The sequence below is a fragment of the Sinocyclocheilus anshuiensis genome, unplaced genomic scaffold (assembly GCF_001515605.1).
Source record: "Sinocyclocheilus anshuiensis isolate Anshui unplaced genomic scaffold, SAMN03320099.WGS_v1.1 scaffold311, whole genome shotgun sequence".
In the NCBI taxonomy this organism is placed as follows: domain Eukaryota; kingdom Metazoa; phylum Chordata; class Actinopteri; order Cypriniformes; family Cyprinidae; genus Sinocyclocheilus; species Sinocyclocheilus anshuiensis.
In genome coordinates, this window is record NW_015549606.1 from 199,794 (window position 1) to 219,672 (window position 19,879).

The 19,879-nt window shown below is 38.3% G+C and overlaps 3 protein-coding genes across 3 annotated transcripts in view; 1 reads left to right on the top strand and 2 right to left on the bottom strand.

The window, feature by feature from the left end:
* Positions 1-8,789, bottom strand: part of LOC107659000 (EVI5-like protein) — a 51,306-nt gene extending 42,517 nt beyond the window's left edge. The window contains exon 1 of the mRNA XM_016447762.1: positions 8,719-8,789. Coding sequence (XP_016303248.1) covers positions 8,719-8,721 — 3 coding nt within the window. The 5' untranslated portion in view covers positions 8,722-8,789. The remainder of the gene's footprint in view (positions 1-8,718) is intronic.
* A 1,990-nt stretch (positions 8,790-10,779) lies between these two features.
* On the top strand, positions 10,780-16,599 carry rpl5b (ribosomal protein L5b). The gene is made up of 8 exons (XM_016447795.1): positions 10,780-10,935; positions 11,387-11,456; positions 11,543-11,658; positions 11,847-11,981; positions 13,430-13,632; positions 13,915-14,092; positions 15,558-15,646; positions 16,438-16,599. The coding sequence occupies exons 1-8, from the start codon at positions 10,933-10,935 to the stop codon at positions 16,532-16,534; spliced, it is 891 nt and encodes a 296-aa protein (XP_016303281.1). The 5' UTR covers positions 10,780-10,932; the 3' UTR covers positions 16,535-16,599.
* Positions 16,600-17,482: 883 nt separating this feature from the next.
* Positions 17,483-19,879, bottom strand: part of LOC107659006 (protein FAM69A-like) — a 25,622-nt gene continuing 23,225 nt past the window's right edge. The window contains exon 6 of the mRNA XM_016447769.1: positions 17,483-18,762. Coding sequence (XP_016303255.1) covers positions 17,950-18,762 — 813 coding nt within the window. The 3' untranslated portion in view covers positions 17,483-17,949. The remainder of the gene's footprint in view (positions 18,763-19,879) is intronic.

A 19,879-nucleotide genomic window follows, 5' to 3' on the forward strand; every position in this document is an offset into this window, starting at 1 on the left:
ACACGACTAGAACTCAGTGGTTAAGTTGTATTTACAACACTGTTCCAGAACAGTTGAACCCAAATATTCAGATGTGTCCAGCGCATTTTATGGAGGACTCTTTACTGATCCTGGAAGAGTACACTACAATGCCGGTGTTCTGACAAATAATGCTGACTCACAGCCTGCAAGTACGTTTTCATATTTAAAGGATTTGCCACTGATGATTCAAACGTGAGTTTTGAACAGTGTAGAGTAGCGCTTGTTGCTTGTCATTTCTCCGATCACAATTGCAGCCATGGTTTTATGTTTACACGGCGCGGCGCGACGCAGCACAACGCGTAAAAAGACAGTATAAGTCATTATAATCAGTACTTATGTCCCCACTGGATGCAACAAATGCCTCGTGTATAATGGGTTTTAATGTTTTTGTACCGTCGCTCCGGGAAACGACATCACAGTATGGTAAGGGGCGTAACATTTCCGTCACATGCTTGAGGTATTCGGCCAATCACAACACACTGGATAGCTGGTCAATCAGAGCACACCTCGCTTTTCAGACCGATGAGCTTTGTAAAAATCGACGCGTTTCAGAAAGGCGGGGCATAGAGGAGAAACAATAATGTCCAGTATGTGGAAAATAATGTGTTTTTCGAACCTTAAACCGCATAAACACATTTCATTACACCAAATACACAAAATAATGTTCTTTTTAGCAACATCATATGACCCCTTTAATATGAATTACAAATTTTAGTTGGGTAAGAACCAACCTATACATAAGCAATAGTTGAGTTGAAATCTCATAAGCCACATGCCTCATCCTCACATTGTGTACCAAACAGAACTGGCCAGTTGTCGGAGATCTGCGTCACTCATTATGGCAACAGCTGTACTGCTTTCACACAGCTGTTTCTGTGCATTAGGAGCTGCACACACACACACACACATGCAAATACAATCTGCCTGGCTTCATAAACCGAAATCAGATGTTTAATGATTTAATTATGCTTAATGAAATTTCCCAGGTCTCCCTCTTCTAACAGTGGAACTATTAACTACTAAATACATAAACACAAACAGGTACATAAAAAGCAAGGCTGACACATATGCAATATCTGTGTTCCACGGACATGAAAATGTTAGTTTTCAGACATGAAATCATCTGACATGAAAAGACGTTGCAAATAAACAGAACTTGAAACCTGTGCAGTCTTGCACAATCTACAGTGGTGTGAAAAAGTGTTGGCCCCCTCCCTGATTTCTTATTTTTTTGCATGTTTGTCACACTTTAATGTTTCAGATCATCAAACAAATTTACAGAAGGAAACAACTTACTTTAATCTTTTAGATGATAAATAAAACATTAATTGCAAGTAACACCTTTTAAAGTGAGGGCGAACATAATGCTATAATTCACTTTTTTAATGCTAGGAATTTGGCAAGTGTGTGAGTAATTATTGCAGAATGAGTAGCTAACTAGTACAAAAAATTAAACTAGAATATCACTTTTTTACTGTTTTTATATTTTTATTTATTTATCATTGAATTTTTATTTTCATAAATGCATAGCTTTAAGTTAGAATTATGTTGAAATGTTATAACATTTATTACACTCTAAGAAAAGCCTGTAAAAATAGGGCCAAAAGTAGTATTAATATGAAGGAATATTCATTATTTATTTTTCACAGGTGTTTAACCCGTATTTTGAATTATACATTCATTTATGGTTAAAGGAAATGTCTGTAAACTTTTACAATTTATGTAAAGTTTGTGAATAAAATAAATATTTAAATACTATTTTAACAGTAGATTTGTCAAGTGTTGTCAAGTATGTACAATAACTTTCACAAAACAGACATCCCTATTAGATAATTGAAACTTTTACGGTGATCCTTTTTTTCTCTGCACTGGATAAACAGAGGGGCATATTTCTTGGACAAAGACACATTAATTCATGACTCAACTGTCTGTTGTGAATGATCTCCACCTGACAGTGATATACTGTCAATAAAAGCCCCTGACAGTCAGACCTCGGCTCATCCTGGAAGGAGAACAAGAAAATGATGTGCATGCACTTTCTATCCACACTGCTGGAGGTTCAGGAGAAGGAAAAAACAGACTACATGGACTTCTGAACACGTTGAAGTCAACACAATGTTTTCCAGCAACCCATTAACTGGCCAGAGGTACAAATGCAGAGTGAGAGCCAGAGAAGAGAGTGTTCATTAACGACAGAAAGCAAATAACAATAACAGAGTCTGTCATTATTTCAAGCTGTGCAGAAACCTGCAGACATGCATGCTGGCGCAGATCCTGTGTTGCACAGGAAAACAGGAAACAGCAGCTACAGATGACCACCGTTTTTGGTGCTATGACCCTGTGCTGACCCTGCTAATGTAGCACAATACACAGAGTAATTCTCTACAGCTCCACAGAAAATCTTCTGATTGCAAAATGTATCGATAATAAAAAAATAAAAAAGGGATGCCTGATAAGTGATGATGAACAGAGCAAAGTCGACAGACTTGAGTCAGACATGCTGCTGTCTAGACTGACTTGATTTACCCAAGTTAAAAATTACTGTTATGGTCTTCACTGCAACATTCACTAATGTTTTTTTTGTAACTTGTCCTTGTAACCTACAACATCGTTATGATCACTTCTGTCGTTATTTATTTACCCTCATGAATATCTTGAATAATCTTAACACAGCTCTTTTCCATTCAAAAACAGTTCATAAACAACCACATCCGTCAAGCTCCAATAAAGAAAAAAGTTGCTGACATAACTTTGGCACTATATTCAAAGTGATCTGAAGTTTTACAATAACTTTGTTATAAAAAACACTAAATAGTCTAGTTATTCACAGATAATCTTCCCTCTGGTGAAGCATTTGTGGTCACATTCAATCAGATTGATGTCTCAACGTGTCACACAGGTTTTACAGAATTTATAGAAGGCCATTTAAATATATAGGAAAGATTTGTGAGTTGCTTCTTTTTTTTTGGTGGTTCTCCAGATTCTTCAAATATTGTCCTATTCTGCTTCTGATTCAATGACATAAGGGTGAATAAATAATAATAGTTTTGGGGTGAACCATTCCTTCAGAGCAATAGAAAAACGTCACAGTGCAAGTGCAAGTCCAAGCAGCCTCTCTGTGCGAAGAGAAAGCTGAGTCTGATTCCGTAAATTTTTTTAACCAAGCGAGCAGGAGGCGGCCATGCCTCTACACTGTAAAAAATGATGTGAATTTAACGGTAAAAGACTGTAAAAATGCTACAGTAAAAACCTGTTAAATGGTTAACGGTAAATTCCCCTACTATATACGGTGAAAAACTGTATTGGACATTACATGTATTGGACATAAATTTTACGGTAGTATACCGTTTTTGGAAGTGAAAAATACCGTATAATTTACAGTGAATAACCGTAAATTGACATTCCCAGAATTCCCTGCGTTACATTTCAAATTTGATGTTTTTTTGTTGAAATAACTGTTTCTTCTTAGTTTTTTCTTATCAGTTTTGTATATTAGGGTTGTGTGTTACACCTAATGTTGTTAAATGAATGTTTATTGCATTATTTCAGTTTCATGTGTGTTACCATGAACGGTAAAATTCAGGCAACCACAGCTGCTGGATTTTTACCGTAAATTTTACGGATTTTTTTTTACAGTGTAGCTAAAGCTCTGTGGCCTCCACTGTTTGTTATGGATTCTGCTTCAGCTGTCCAAATAGTCCACAGGAGAGCAAACCTGCTGCCCTAACAACACACATCAATATAAAGAGAGCTTTAAGACAACAACTGACAAACACTGCATGAGGTTATTTTGGAAAACAGCTATTTATCATTTTCAACACCTGTTCACTACAAGGAATATAATTTTGCTTTAAGACAAGGGAGAGGTTTAGACATTTTGCAACAGGCAAATTCAATCAATATGCTCGGTTTAAAGTTACAATACACTGGAAGCCCACTAAGAGGTTTAGTGTTTTTCACAGTAACCAATTCCAGATTCACACTTATTCACATTAATTCAATTTCACACTTATTCAAGTTCTAATGAAGCATTTTGGGTGAAAAATGGATGGGTAATATTTCTGATGACAAAATAATGTGCAGTGATTCCTAAATCTGCCATCTAATAACTGCAACAAGCTTTGTGCTTTGAAAATAAAGGTAGTCCCAGCGTTTCAAATTTTGTTGTGTGGTTTTGACGATAATTAATGTCAGCTATAGAAAAAAAAACAACAACTCCGGAGAGGAGCATTTTCTTAAATGCACTATATTACATATCCATTATATTTTTACTTAACCTGTTGTCTTCATTATTTTATGCATTTTTTAATAAATATGTCATGTAAAACAAGCTATTACAGCTTGTAGCAAAACAGGTTTTTATTCTCATGTTTGGCAAGTGTTTGTCATTTTCTGACAACAAAGAGTAGTAATAAAGAAATAAAGATTTGATGGTAACACTTTAGCATCTATGACCAATTCTCACTAATTACTAGTTGCTTATTAGCATGCCTATTATTAACATATTGGCTGTTTATTAGTACTTATAAATCACATATTCTGCATGACCACATACTACATCCCTAATCCTACCCAATACCTAAACTTAACAACTACCTTACTACTATTAATAAGCATCAAATTAGGAGTTTATAGAGGCAACTGACATAGTTAAGTTAGAATTGGACCTTAAAATAAAGTGTGACTGATTTGACAAATATCATGATAATAACTGAAACTGACTTGTATGAAAAATTTTATTGTGATAATTTTTTGGCCATATCATCAAACCCTATTTTTCAAACCACGGTCCAATTTTTGCATGCAATGTGTCTGTTTAGACCAATGCTTTTTAAAAACAAAACAATAGAGAGGCTGAATGAAAATGCATTTCACTCTGTCTCAGTCTGTTTGTGAGTACCACCAAGTCACAGTAACAGTATGTAACAGAAGCAGCTCTGGGCATGTGACCGAAAGCGTGAAACTTACTGGTTGTTTGGTTAGCCAGCAATGTCCTCAAAAAGACAAACTAGACAACTTCAGAAATGAAGTAATAAACATTTCCACCGAACAATTCATGCAAGTCACATTTCTGCTTTTGACTTCCTTTGCTGTCATTTTCTGTGCGAGAATGATTAAGTTCCATTTAACCCAGAATCTTCCTTCAAAATGCAATTGGCATAAACAGCAACACTTCATGTACAGTCGATGACTTCTCACATGACCCAGATGGTCTTCTCCCATATTATGTAACACTAAAGCACTGATTTACAACCACACTTTTGGGACTTATTGTAATGGAATGCTTTAAGTCTTCAAACCACACTGAGTTTAATGACATCCTCTGTACGGGCCTGCAGCAGGAGGCCCTTCTCGCAGGTGGCGCCTTATCTAGTGATCTTCAACAGTATCCGTAAATCAAGGCTGCAGTTCTAGTTTTCCACATTGTTTGTCAAAGGGGATGACAATAACAAAGCAGCAACAATCTGAATACTGAATGATGAAAAGGCCAACATAATAAGACATGACATAACAGCAGAGTCAATGTCAGACCAACCAATGGCATTTCGCTGTGCGAGACAGACAGGAATATTACCAATAGACCTACACAAACCTTATACTAAGCAGATTGATTTTGTTGCATTGTATCTTTCCGCTCTCTTTCACCAGTCAGCACTTTACTGGTAGGGAATGTGCAGGTTTGCTTACGTCTGTGCCCTACTGCCTGACTCAATCATTTAAGGCCAGAAATTCTCCAAGTCATGCAGTCTGAAAAGGCAAGATACTCTTAAAAAGGGAACTCCGATAATGCCTGTCTGCAAAGCAAACACAAGTTCTATTTGCTCAGGTCAAATGGAAGCAAGATGTTTGTCTGTGGCACATGTGTGAGAAAGGAAGGACAGAGAAAGAGAGGGAGAGAAGAACAAGTTTAGACCAAGCCACATGGAGGCCATTTAGAAGAAGATCCCCTGCAGGAATGCTCTGTTTAGGTCTTGCTCTATTCAACGTCACAAATTGTTTGAAGTGAGATGGATCCAACAACATATTTGGACCGTGTGAATAAGAACAATGAACGATCCCAATATCCGATGCTTCAGGGTTATGGGAAAAAATAACATCAAAGCAAAGCTCTGCCAGACAAGAAGCATTCCAGAAGGCAAGTAAAGGCAAGTAATTTGGTCGCAAGACTTTGGTTATAATCTCAAGCGACACAGCCAAAGTTTACACCCACAAGCCACCACGAACACATCTGCCATCAAATATCACACCCTTCCCCTTCAAGTCAGTCAACATCCAGAATTAGCAGTCCCACAAAAACACAGATAAGTTCTGATCTAGAAGACTGTCAGAAGCATTTAGTTGTCATATGTAAGACTATCAGCCTGACAAATCAAGGAAATCTAATCATATGACTGGCAAACATACCTCAGGTCATACTACAGTCCACTTCCTGAAGCTGCATGTTCCAGTAAAGTGCTACAACAGCACATAGCAATGCAGTTTGGTGTGCACAGAATAAGTGCACCGACTAAAGTGGATCAGCAGCGATCAGAGGAGATCAGCTGTAATCACTGGCACTGCAAAGCCAGAGTTAGAGATCCAGTGGTTCACGTTTCACTCATGATTCTAGCAACCTTGATGGGGCCAGAGACCTTGATGAAAGGTAACTATCTAAAGTGGAGAAAGGTGCTTGTTCTTTTCTTTAGTGTGGAGTTCCCGCACTAGAAATCTCACCACCCTTGAAAATGTAAACACCAAGGATATTACACTAAATGGAAGGGAGAAAAATATTGGAAGCAGTTGGCCGTTTTCCCAAAGCCACTGACCAACTAATCACACCACTCTGCGTGGCCCTTATGTTTACATTTCATTAACAAATTGTAACATTTAATATTTAGACAAAATGTACCTTTAATGGTGACAATTAATAAACCTTACTCAGGTTAGAGATCATATTAAATTTACTGTGGATAAAAAACAAGGCTGTGAGGGATAGATAGATAGATAGTCTTTACAATGGCGCACACTGTATCCTCCACATAATTTTCACAACTTTTAGAACTGTTTTATGGAGTGTCTGTCTATTTTGTTCATTTGATCATTGTTCCCCTGATCAATGCATGCTGAGTCTCACCCCACCTTAGACTAGACATCTTAATGTGGCACTGGGATCCGTGAAAATGTTGTGACCACACGCACGTGCATTAACCTCTGATGACCTGGGACTGTCATATAAGCCCACAAACATGGACCTGTTATTCAAAATAATAACGGGAAAAATAAGAAAATAAATCCACTGGTTTTTATGGCAAACAACCCATCGGGCAGCTCATAACATCAGTCGTACAATATATGTTTGCATTATTTGGGGTAAATCTTAATGTAAAAATTATAAATTGACAACAAATGGCAAATGTAACTTTTATAAAAAATATAATAATATGTTACGCATACGTGCTGACTAGTGTTAGCTGTGTCTTACTGAGATGTCTGAGACTCTGGCTAAAGGAGTTAGCAGTGGTGGCTAACGGAGTCTAGACCTCAACTTGTAATACTAGGACTGTTTTAAGAGTCTCAAAACTGACAACTCTTAAACCATATTTTAGTATTTAAACGGTGTTTTAGTAGCTGACAAGCAGCTAGATTAACTGAGCCTGAATAATTAAATTGACAACTATATAAACAACCACAACATACAACGGACGCTGGTCGGCATTCACCTCTCTCCTGCAACAGGCACAGACACACATACACACACACACTAGATTAAAACGGTCTCAAACTGTTTACCTTGAAGTCTTTTTCAATTCCAGGGGTTTTAGCTAAATATTAACTTTCCATGGAGCGAGGTAAAGTTGCTTAACCTTGCACACTGAGGGTTCAAGCCCGACGTCAGCGGTCAGTTTTCACACTGGGGCAGGATTTCAACAGTCCAGGCCAGTCCATAGAGAGGCTGAGTGTACAAAGCCTGTGTGCGCAGACAGCAAGGCAGTTGCCACAGCTCCTCCAGCAGTCACTCATGCCATAAGACGGGCTGGACAGAACTACGCATGCGCACAAATGCGCTGCCTGCATAGCTTATCGGCTCTCTACTACCCTCTGCTGTAAACAGTACATGTAAACACCTTTTTACAGTCTATGGTAAACACACATGCTCTTGCCTACTTGCCGACAAAATGAATATAAAACAATACATTTAAAACGTATAATATAATAAAACTATTTTTTTTTTAAAAACAGGGTCCACCTTGTTTTGCTCGCTGTGCATCTTCGGTTACTAAATGTAGCTACAGCTATAATATATAAACAGAGGGCAACCAGTCAATATGGGAAAGCACAATAAACAAAATGTAGTTATTTCAGAATCATTGACATAACAATTAGCCTATCTATTTGCTCTTCACAATACATGTCCATAAGCAAGATAGCACCAAAAACTTGAATACTAGAATACTTGGATACTAACAACAGATAGGCTAAGTAATTTCAAAGCAGTTCTACCTCATTTATTTGTATCTAAAGCAATAATTTCAAATTCAAGTCAATATTTGACAATTGTAATGTTTTTTTGAATAATCCGCCAGTGTATTTCATCACTATAATCATATTCCTCCACTGTTTTTATTTACTTGCTGCATTGAGATTGTCCTTGCTGTATCATATTCTCTTAAAAAGGCTCTTGTGAAAAGAATAGGCCTGATAATTGAATAAACTCACCATTAGATGGCTAGGTCATCTGCAACATTTAGATTTCTCTTTAAAGTTAGTGAATACATAGACCGTTTGGGTACACTTGATTGCAGAAGAAGTCGCACAGTAACTAACTTTTCTGGTTTTGCTTGGTTGTGCTGACGTTAATCTCATTTCTTTCTGATGTAGGACACACCTTTCTCTCTCCAACAATGCACCACTGACGCAGCAATCCAGCCTATTAGAATTGCTTTACGTGGAACCTATTTTAAGACAAAAAAAAAGAGAATTACTTTCTCCATGTAATGAGGTTAATGTGTTCTCTTTTGAAGGTGTGTCTATTAAAGTTAAGCTGTCAAACACATTTTTTCAGCATTTCTAAAAAAAAAAAAAAGTAAACATATTAAGGAGAACACTGTTTATTTTTACTCTGTTTAGATTATAAAAAAAAAAAAATTGCTCAAGATCTCATGGGTAACGACCATTGTTTATGGAGTTCCATCATAATGTCACTTCCACCACATCTGAAATTGTGTAGCATCCTGTGGTAAAAATTATCCACATGTTTCCATAATTACAAAATTAAGGACAAAAAAATTGATAAAACAGCTTGATTGCTGTCCAATGTTCACACAGTCGTAAATAAATATTAATTATTAACGAATCATTACAGAAATATTTTGATTTATCAACATTAAAACACATGTAAAGTACAAACAAATTTAGGAACATATCATTTAGAGTACAAACAGCCATTAATAATAGGCTATGGATAATGTAATAATAATCACACCTCCAATTATGCAGACATAGCATTCTAAATAAAATACAAACAAATATTCAAATAACTTGGCAAAGAATCAGACAAAGAAAAAGTAAAAGTACAAAAAAAAAAACGAATTAACAATAATTAAATTTTTTACAAAATAAGCATCAAGACAATTCAGATGATGCTACCTCAACTCTACAGGACTGCTTTCAGTGCACAGACTGGAACATGTTTAAAGAGGCAGCCACCTACAACAACCACACAGACCTGCAGGAGTACACTGAAACTGTGAGTGCTTACATCAAAAAGTGCATTGATGATGTGACAGTCACCAAGACCATCACCACACGTGCAAACCAAAAGCCGTGGATGACAGCAGAGGTTTGTGGGCTGCTAAAGACCCGAGATGACGCATTCAGATCAGGAGATAAAGCAGCCCTCAAAACAGCAAAAGCCAATCTGTCTTGTGGCATCAAAAATGCGAAAAGGTCATATACACAACAAATCAATAATCACTTCACAGACAGCAGAGACACATGGAGCCTGTGGCAAGCCATCCCAGATGCACTCAACCACTTTTATTCACGGTTTGAATTGCAGAATGACACACCTGCACAAAAACTGCCCATACCTCCCAACGACCAGGCGCTCTGTCTGTCCCCAGCTGACGTTAGGAAGACCCTATCTAGGATTAACCCACGCAAGGCTGCGGGTCCTGATGACATACCTGGCCGTGTATTGAGAGACTGTGCTGCACAGCTGACAGATGTCCTAACAGATATCTTCAACACCTCGCTGAGCCAGGCAGTCGTCCCCACATGTCTCAAATCCACAATAATCATACTGGTACCAAAGAAATCACCTTTGTCCTGTCTAAACGACTACCGTCCCATAGCACTGACTCCAATCATGATGAAGTGCTTTGAGAGGTTAGTCATTTGACAAATAAAATAAACAAACAAATAAATAGGCTATATTACAAAATGACATTGAATCTAAACATCTTCCATCTCAAAGATTGATCTTTATAAGAAGAAAAAAACAGTAATGGATTGAATTGGTTTATGCTGAATTTAAATGATTTATGTTTATTTGACTCTTTCTTTATAATAGACATTTGAAAATTAGCCTAGCAAAAATGGGCTACAGTACAGCATAGATAACAGGCTATAAAGTATCAAAACATATATAAAGCTAAGCTAAACATAACGCCAGTCTTTCTTGAAACAAAGCGATATGAGCTGTACAGATGTCTTTTTTGATAATCAGTGCTCATGCACATCCAAACATATTTTCGCTCATATTTGCCGTTAAACATCCAAAAGAGCAGGTGTCGCTGTACTTTCCTCCACGCAGTGTTGACGGTATTTACAACGCATGCGCACATCATTCTTTCTTTTTCCCGTGCAGCGGAGTCAAAACTCCATAGTTTGACTTCAGGCTCCGGCTTCGGAGACTATAAAGTCTACAAAATGGTCAGTACAGCGCCGCAATACTTCTATTTTAATTTTCCCTAAAGATTAATGATCTGTTTGGTACCTTTACGTTATAGAATGATGGCAGATAATAAAAGGATGACTTAAGATTTTCTCCGATAGACTGAGTACAAACGTGGCCTTGTGGCTGATTTCAAGCCCTTCACACATGAGTTTCAGAGACATAATGCACACTGTAGTGAATTTGCAACATTAATGATGGTTTTCGGAACATGACACGCTCTCAAAAAAGCACAGTATAGTATTAAACACCTGAACGAGTTTTTACATTATATTTAATGCTAGCATGCTACGTCTTCAACACTTTATGGAGGCCTTTCAACCCTTTACAGTTATAACACGTCCGCTTTCATTGTAGCAAAAATTTGCATTTGATTTGCGCTTGCAGGTTGAATCTCTGAAGTGGATGACTTTTTGAAATGTCTTTTAGGGATTCGTTAAAGTAGTGAAGAACAAGGCCTACTTCAAGAGGTACCAGGTGAAGTTCAGGAGAAGGAGAGGTGAAACCAGAAGTTTTAACACTAACAGTTCTGTAAAGTCACGCAGACAGGCTTGGTTTTCATTGTTTTGTCTTATTGCTTCCTAGAGGGAAAAACTGATTACTTTGCCCGAAAGCGCCTGGTTATCCAAGACAAGAACAAGTACAACACACCCAAGTATAGGATGATTGTCCGCTTCTCCAACAGGGACATCATCTGCCAGGTGAGTGCAAAGATGTTCATATGTCACATGACCAGTTATAGAGTGCTCATGCAGCAGGACGTCCTAAAATACGACATGCATATTCTCATTATTGTGCCTCATAACAGGTGACTCGCGCTTGTCTTTGTGAGTTGAATATCTCTGAAGATTTTGATTTGTTGACAGTCAAAGGTGTTTTTGATTTTCAGATTGCCTACGCCAAGATCGAGGGTGACATGATTGTGTGTGCGGCCTACTCCCATGAGCTGCCCAAGTACGGCATCAGTGTGGGTTTGACAAATTATGCAGCAGCCTACTGCACTGGGCTTCTGCTGGCCCGCAGGGTGAGTCTCACTTCCGCCACTTATTATTTGACAGTTTTACCCCTGAAATGACATGGTGTGAGTGGTTGCATTAAAGAAATTAACCTCTGTTCTCTAGACATTTGTCATGTTGACAGAAATAAAGAAATATGACTTTACTTAGACATTTCACATGCGGGAGATTGAATTAGTAAGATAAATTGCATTGCATTAATCATAATTGAAACGGCAAAAGTCTTGTGTGCATCCTCTGCACAAAGTATTGCGTGTCATACCAGAGCTCACATTCTCAAGCTTTTTAATGGAATTAAATATTCATACTTTAAGAGGTTTGTCACAAGATTAAAGTCAGTCCAGATTTAGTAATGACTTTCTTTAAATCTACTATATCTTAATCTGATTTTATCCATGAAAAGGCAAGACATAAAGAAACAATTTGGAAATGAAACGCATTGCTTTCCACATTGTTTTTGCAGACTAAATGTGAGCTGCCAACTCTTATGTATCAATAAAATGTTGAATATAAAGAAATAGTTTACCCAAAAATGTAAATTGTCGTTACTCCCCCTCATGTCATTCAAAACCTGTAAGACCTTGGTTCATCTTCAGAACACATATTAAGATATTTTTGATAATCCGAGAGCTTTCTGACCCTGCATAGACAGCAATGCAACTGAAATGTTCCCAGGCCCAGAAACGTAGTAAGGACATCGGTAAAATAGTCCGTGTGACAGTGGTTAAGCTGTAATTTTACGAAGCTGTGAGTTCTTTTGTGCGCAAAGAAAACAAAAATAATGACTTTATTCAACAACTCTTCTCCTCCGCGTCACTGTCCGCCGCCATTCATGAGAGTACCACGACACATACATGTGCATTCCTCTGCTTGTAAACAAGGCACAGCGCATGCGTGTTCTATGTCAGCAACACCACACGCAATAAGGAATGTTACTTGATGTGAGTTTCAACCGAGATGCTCTGTGCGGTACAACCTGAACTTTAGATGTGTGTGCACCATATGATCTTTCTCACTGCATGTTGTCATACATGCTGAAGAGTGAGTTCTTTTGCAAGTATTCGTGTTGGCTTTTAAAAAATTTTTATTTATTATTTTTTTTATTTATGTCGGGCAAAGTTTAAAACCTTTGCACTGGCACCATGATTGTGTGTTAGATAAGTAGATAGTCCTTTGCTGTTGTGCAGAACTGTTCGGGACACATTAGCGTTGATATACATATAGAATTTGGTCACATGGTTTTAACTACCTCCAAATGTAGCTTGAGTGATCACAAAATGTTTCCAGCTCATTTACACTTGTATTGAGTGCTGTCCTCTTACAATCCTATCATCCGTAACTGTTAATACCTGGAGTAAACGGATCCCTTAGCAGTTTAAGGCTTGAATTAAGCCAGGATAATTGATACAAAGACAAACGACTGGTTCTAACTGGTCCACTATGTGCTCTCTTCCAGCTGCTGAACAAATTTGGCCTTGACAAGGTGTACGAAGGCCAGGTGGAGATCACTGGGGATGAGTTTAATGTGGAGAGCATTGATGGGCAGCCAGGAGCTTTCACCTGCTACCTGGATGCAGGCCTGGCCAGAACCACCACTGGCAACAAGGTGTTCGGTGCCCTGAAGGGAGCGGTGGATGGAGGTCTCTCCATTCCTCACAGGTTGATCTTCCCTCTTACGGTTTATTTCTGAATAGTCTTGAAAAATTGGGTGTGAGCAGTTTGTCCTTGGTTTTCCCATTTCATATTCTGTCTTCTTGATGATGACACCGTTTGAAACTGAGCAGCTTGTAGTTGCTCAATTGATCTGATTTTCAAGACGGGACTGATTTTGAGATTTGTTTACATAGGAAGCACAAAAATGTGCATGAGCTCTGTTCATTAATGCAGAGTGTAATTGCAATCTAGTATATCCAGCATATGAGTTTTTAATCTTTGTCTTAGCACCAAGCGTTTCCCTGGCTATGACACTGAGAGCAAGGAGTTCAATGCAGAGGTTCACCGCAAACACATCCTGGGCCTGAATGTCTCTGAATACATGAGATACTTGATGGAGGAGGATGAGGAAGCCTACAAGAAACAGTTCTCTCGCTTCATCAAGAACGGCGTTACCCCTGATTCCGTATGTGCTGGGCTTTTTTTCCCCCCACAATTTTAAAATGTGAATCCAGCTTTAATAGATGTTTGATACTTAAATTGTTGAAATATCTGTTGAATCTTAGAGATACTCAACCTAAAAACGAAAATTCTCATTTACTCCCTCTCATGCCATCCTAGATGTGTATGGCTTTCTTCTGTTGAACACAAAGATTTTTAGAAAAATAAATCATCTCCATGTAATGCAAATAGATGGAACCCTCACTGTGGAATCTTCAAAAACCAAACAAACCGGACCGTAATGATGGTTTTACCATCAGTATGAAGTGAAATGATTGGTGTAAGGAAAATGCTATTACTTTAAGCTTGTTTGAATTATAAACCATCTCTTCCGGCTAGGGCTGCACGATTAATCGAATGCGTTTGTCGTGCGCATCTTGTCAGTAAAGCCAGTTCAGTAATCGGTAGTAAATCTCCATCACTTGTTTTCAGATTTCAGATGGAGCAGCATTTGCTACACAGTTGACAGTTCACTGACAAGCAACGCAAAAAATCGCAGACGATATAATTGCGATTATGAAGTCGTTCGTGATAATGAAAGCTGTTTGTGTAGCTTCTCCGTGAACTATGGCTCTGTGTAGTAAATGTTGCTCCATCTGAAAGCACTTGAAAATACCACATTTAATAACATGTTTTTACTCCAAACTCACTTCACAGTCGAGTGTTTGAAATAAATCCTTCTGTGAGATGATTTGGCTTCTTAACAGAATAAGGCGTGCAACATATTTCATAGTTTTCTAAGCGGTGATAAAGGTTGTGTCGATTAGCATTGCATTATTATATACTTTAAGTACTTGTTTTACTTTAAGAACTCTGATAAATCATATCGTTATAGTCCTGTGTTTATTAGTCACGCTGAATCAATGAAAGCATTTGAATCTTCTGTTTATTCAGCAACCGCTATAGGGATTTCCTGGATTTCTTCTGCGGGGCGTATTTGGAGTTTGTGCGAGAGCGTCCTCTGGCCTTCGGTTGGAGATTTACTACTGATCACTGAACCGTACTTCACTGACAAGATGCGCATGACAGTCGCAGCTTTTGCCTAATCGCGATTTATCGTGCAGCCCTAGTTCCGGCCAACTTTTGTACATAAGTGGCAAATGCATTCTAAAGCTCACGCAAGTAGTGATGCAGGATGTCACTTCTCATGCATGTTTCACAATGAGCTTGCATCATTCATCAACAACGTGTTGATGTTTACATAAAGCATAAACTCTCATATGACAGTTGACTGAAATCAATAAAATATTGGTGTTTTTCCTCTTGCAGACCACGCTTTTTGGGTGGAGTATCGCTAAGAATTGCAAATATTCATGAGTTTCCGTTTCAAAATACTTGGCAGTTAAATATTTCAATAACATTGTCTATTACAATAAAGCTGGCTGTTATATAACTGTTACAACTAGTAATGTTATTAATCTCTTCCTCAGATGGAGGAAATGTACAAAAAGGCACACGCAGCCATGCGGGAGAACCCAGTGCACGAAAAGAAGCCCAAGCGGGAAGTCAAGAAGAAGAGGTATCTATCTGTCCTTTGGTTTCTCCATGTCTTGTAGTCTCTGGTGGTGATCGTGATTGTATTACATACTCAGAGGCATGTTGTTTTTGCTCCTTTAAGTTATTTTGACATTTCAACCATTTAGAACTGACATTTGATGTCCACAATAACTATTCTGCTGCTTGATGATGACACCTTGCAAATTGTAGTTGGTCCTTCATTTGCACAGTTGATGCAAACTTTTTTCAAGACGGGTCTTAGAGCAGCTTTGGTTAATTGTTGGGCATTCAGTGTCAGAAGACCCATTAGAGGAGGTTTTGTTTTAAACCGTCTACTGTGGAGTTTTTGTTTTTGTTTTAGAACAGGCATACATCTATAGGGCCTTTCGCACCGCTTTAGTTCCAGAACTAAATGTACAGTACTAAAGTACTGGGACCTAGTACCAGTTGTGCTGGTTAGACCCTGCTAGGAGCTAATTTGGTTCTCGAAATAGGCAGTCCGGTACTAAAATCGCACCCAGTTCCGGCGGTGCGAAAATGCCAAAAAGTGGGTAGTTCCACAATTAGTTCTGGTACTATGAAAAGGTTCCCTCGGTGCGAAAGGCCCTTATGTCAGCTAGACTGCAGAAAACAATGAATTATGCTTGGGACTAAATAAATCAATAAACTTGATTAATGCTTGTTTTGTCAGGGAAAACATGGGCAGTGTCACATACTAAATGATTGTTTCATTGAAAGGAAATGCTATAGTTAAAATTCCTGGGAGAAATTTCTTGCTGCTACTTTGCTGAAATTGAGCGGTTCTCTTTCTAGATGGAACCGTGCCAAGCTCACACTGGCTCAGAGAAAAGACCGTGTTGCCCAGAAGAAGGCCAGCTTCCTTCGGGCTCAAGCTGCAGAGGAGGACTAGAGCTCGATCTTGCTTTTCTCCTCATTTGTGCAAAATTAATTTGTTCTAATAAATATCAAAAAAGACTCTTGTGGCTGTCTGATTGCTTGTCACATTGAGTTGGGAGGCTGTGCATGATTTGGAAATGTTTAGGATGATTTATGCATATTTCTTTGTCGTAGCATCTGTGTGACTTTAGGGAAACCATTAGAATTTACAGAATTAAACAATGGCGTAATCTTTTCTTTCTGTCCACAATACTTCAATCAACACTTTGAATGAGTGAATAAACCAAAAACAGTCAGACTTGAAGTTCAAAATATACTTTTAAATGTTGTAAAGGGCCCTGAGTCCTAACTTAAGGGTATAAGTGTATATACCAATGCATTCAAAACAAAGATTAAATGTAAAAACGAAGCACTTGCATGACATTAACTGAAAAAGTAGCATTTAAACTTATGCACGTCTCTTTAGAACATGAATCATTAAAATGACTTGTTTGTGGTAGTTTGACAAAATTGGCAGCATAATTGTTCTGACCTATTGTATTGAGTAACCGTGTTCAGTCTGAAAATTATAATTAATGCAAATAATTTTCAGATCCTTTGTAGTTCAACAGAAAAGATTGAAGTGTTCTGAAATCTGGATTGTATATCTGCAGACTAGAGCAGGGGTTTTCAAAATTTCTGATGCCAAGTGATTCCTAAATTATCCCTGTCAAAATGGCATGTGTATTTTCATGTATAAAGAAAATGTATCACTACTAAAGCCAAAGCAAATGATTAAAAGATTATATTTACAGTATTTACTTTGTATTAGGTTCAGAATGTTTTTTTTCTCTACCGAATAGTAATAATATATGTATACACCTTTAAACAAAGTCAGATTTAAAACCTGGACTGAGAGTAAAATAAAATAATTTGATCATTTCTCACCAATCTTTAGAAGAAAAAAAAAAGAATTAAAAAAAACAAAAAAATATTTTTCATTGTTTAACTTATTTCTAAATTTATGTTGTCTTTAGACTGCCCTAAAAATACATTTTGTAAAAAAAATAATAATAAAAAAGAAACATTTATTCTGTCAAATAGGGGTCCTCGGTGTCTCAGTTTGAAAACCTCTGGACTAGACACAGCCTGATTGTCTCAGTTTCCTGAGCAAGAATCCGCAGGAAGATTTAAAATTTGGCAGTGGAGGACATGCATTAGCAGAGGCAGTATCTCTCTGCAGCCTAAGCTTTTATAATTTGGGACTGAGTCAAGATTAGGTAATGTAACTAAACAAGGTGCCACAAAGGCTACATTGACAGTACTCTGCAAATGCAGGCCAAAAATAAAAATACGTAATATTAAGCATATCATGGATGGTCCAATACCAGTCTCTTGTTCATATCTCTTGTGTTCTGTATAAGAACAATAACTTAGTTCTATATATCGTTATGAGTCCTTTGTGTGAGATATCTTCTTCCAAAGCAGAGTTTTGAGGTTGTTGAGAATCAAGGAATGTTCCATTTCCATCTGTTCGCTGGCGCCTTTGAGAGCAATGCAGGCATACAACTGTTTCTCCAGTTCGTCTTTAATGTCTGATGGTGCACCATACAGAAGATAGTCCTTCAGTGTGCTACATACTTTCGCCAGATTAGGCTGTGTGGCCTCCGTAGTGCAGCGGTGCTTAGTGAGATCACAGGAAGTGAGGCAGTCCCGTCCATACATACAGTCACTGTCCTCTTCGCACCTCCTTTCACGCATCACTTCCTGAAAAGCAACTTCGGGAACAATACGCCTTGCGTCTACTACCTTTATATCGTGGCGCTCTGTATAACCAAACCCCGCGGTACTTACGTCGCACATGAGGAAACTTCCAAATGTGCCGTGGAAGAGGTCCTCAACGAGCTCAAACAGACCGATGGCTATCTTAGCCTTGCGAGGCCAGGATGGGGCGGCCCACTGGTTGATGCTCCGTCGCAGGCTGGCTGGAATCCACAGCTCTACCATCCATGGAAGGCTGACGCCATAGAGTGGTACGTAAGGCACCTTCTCCATCACATACAAGTCCCCACAGAAGCCCAGCAGTCTGGGAGTGTGCTCTCGGTCCTGTAGCACGATGGATAGCAGGAATTCATTCAGCTGCAGTAAAGCCCAAGCTGAATGTGCTTCTGACAGGGAGATCTGGCCATCCTTGTTGCTGTCTGCAACTCCAAGCACAAGGGTTACCAAATCTGCTAAGTTGGCTTGGTCTCCCACTTTTGCCTGCAAGGGGAAAAAGGGCCATTGTAATGAGTTAATAATAGTTGAAGAGATGTCTCTGTATATAAAATGTCTTCCAGGCTATGAAAATAACTCTCTTCATGCCTAGTTCATGGAGAATAAGTAATGCATGTTTTACATAAATTTACAATTTAAAAAGGGTTAAAGGGGGTTAAAAGTGTAAACAAATAATTTTTAACAGCTTCAGACCTTAGGTCGTCAGCTCACATACATACACTAGTGCAGAGGCTTTAACATTTTTTAAATATTAAAATTAAAATTACTTCAAATATTTATTTAATACTAATAATGTTATATTTTATTTTATATTATTATTATTTATAATATTAATGTCACAATCAAATATTTACTAGACAAAAATGTAAATCTCCAATGCTAAGACCCTGTAGCCCACCGCAAACAGAAAATATTTCAGCATTGGAAAAGCAGATGATTTAATAATTATATTTAATAGAATGCATTTGCATGATCATCACGGCCCCAAAGATTTGCAATATGCCACAGAATATGTTTAAACATTCTTGCAGCCTAATAGATAATTAAAATTACAAAGTTATAACAAAACCTGCCAGGAGCTGGGCTGAGCACACTCAGTTCTTATTCTGCTGGATCTATCTGCTGCTTTTGACACTGTCAATCATCAGATCCTCCTGTCCGCCCTCTCATGAATGAATGAATGAATGATGCATTTATATAGCACTTTTATTGTGTATATTGCTGTACACCCAAAGCGCTTTACAATCATGTGGGGGGGGTCTCTCCTCAACCACCACCAGTGTGCAGCATCCACTTGGATGATGCGACGGCAGCCACCACCACACACTAGCTTATTGGTGGAGAGGAGACAGAGTGATGAAGCCAATCAGTGTATGGGGATGAGGCCATGATGGTCAGAGGCCAATGGTTAAATTTGGCCAGGATTACCGGGGTTACACCCCTACTCTTTTTCGAAGGACATACTGGGATTTTTAATGACCACAGAGAGTCAGGACCTCGGTTTAACATCTCATCCGAAGGATGGGGACAGTGCTAGTATAGTGTCCCCATCACTATACTGGGGTGTTAGGACCCACACAGACCACAGGGTGAGCGGTGAGCA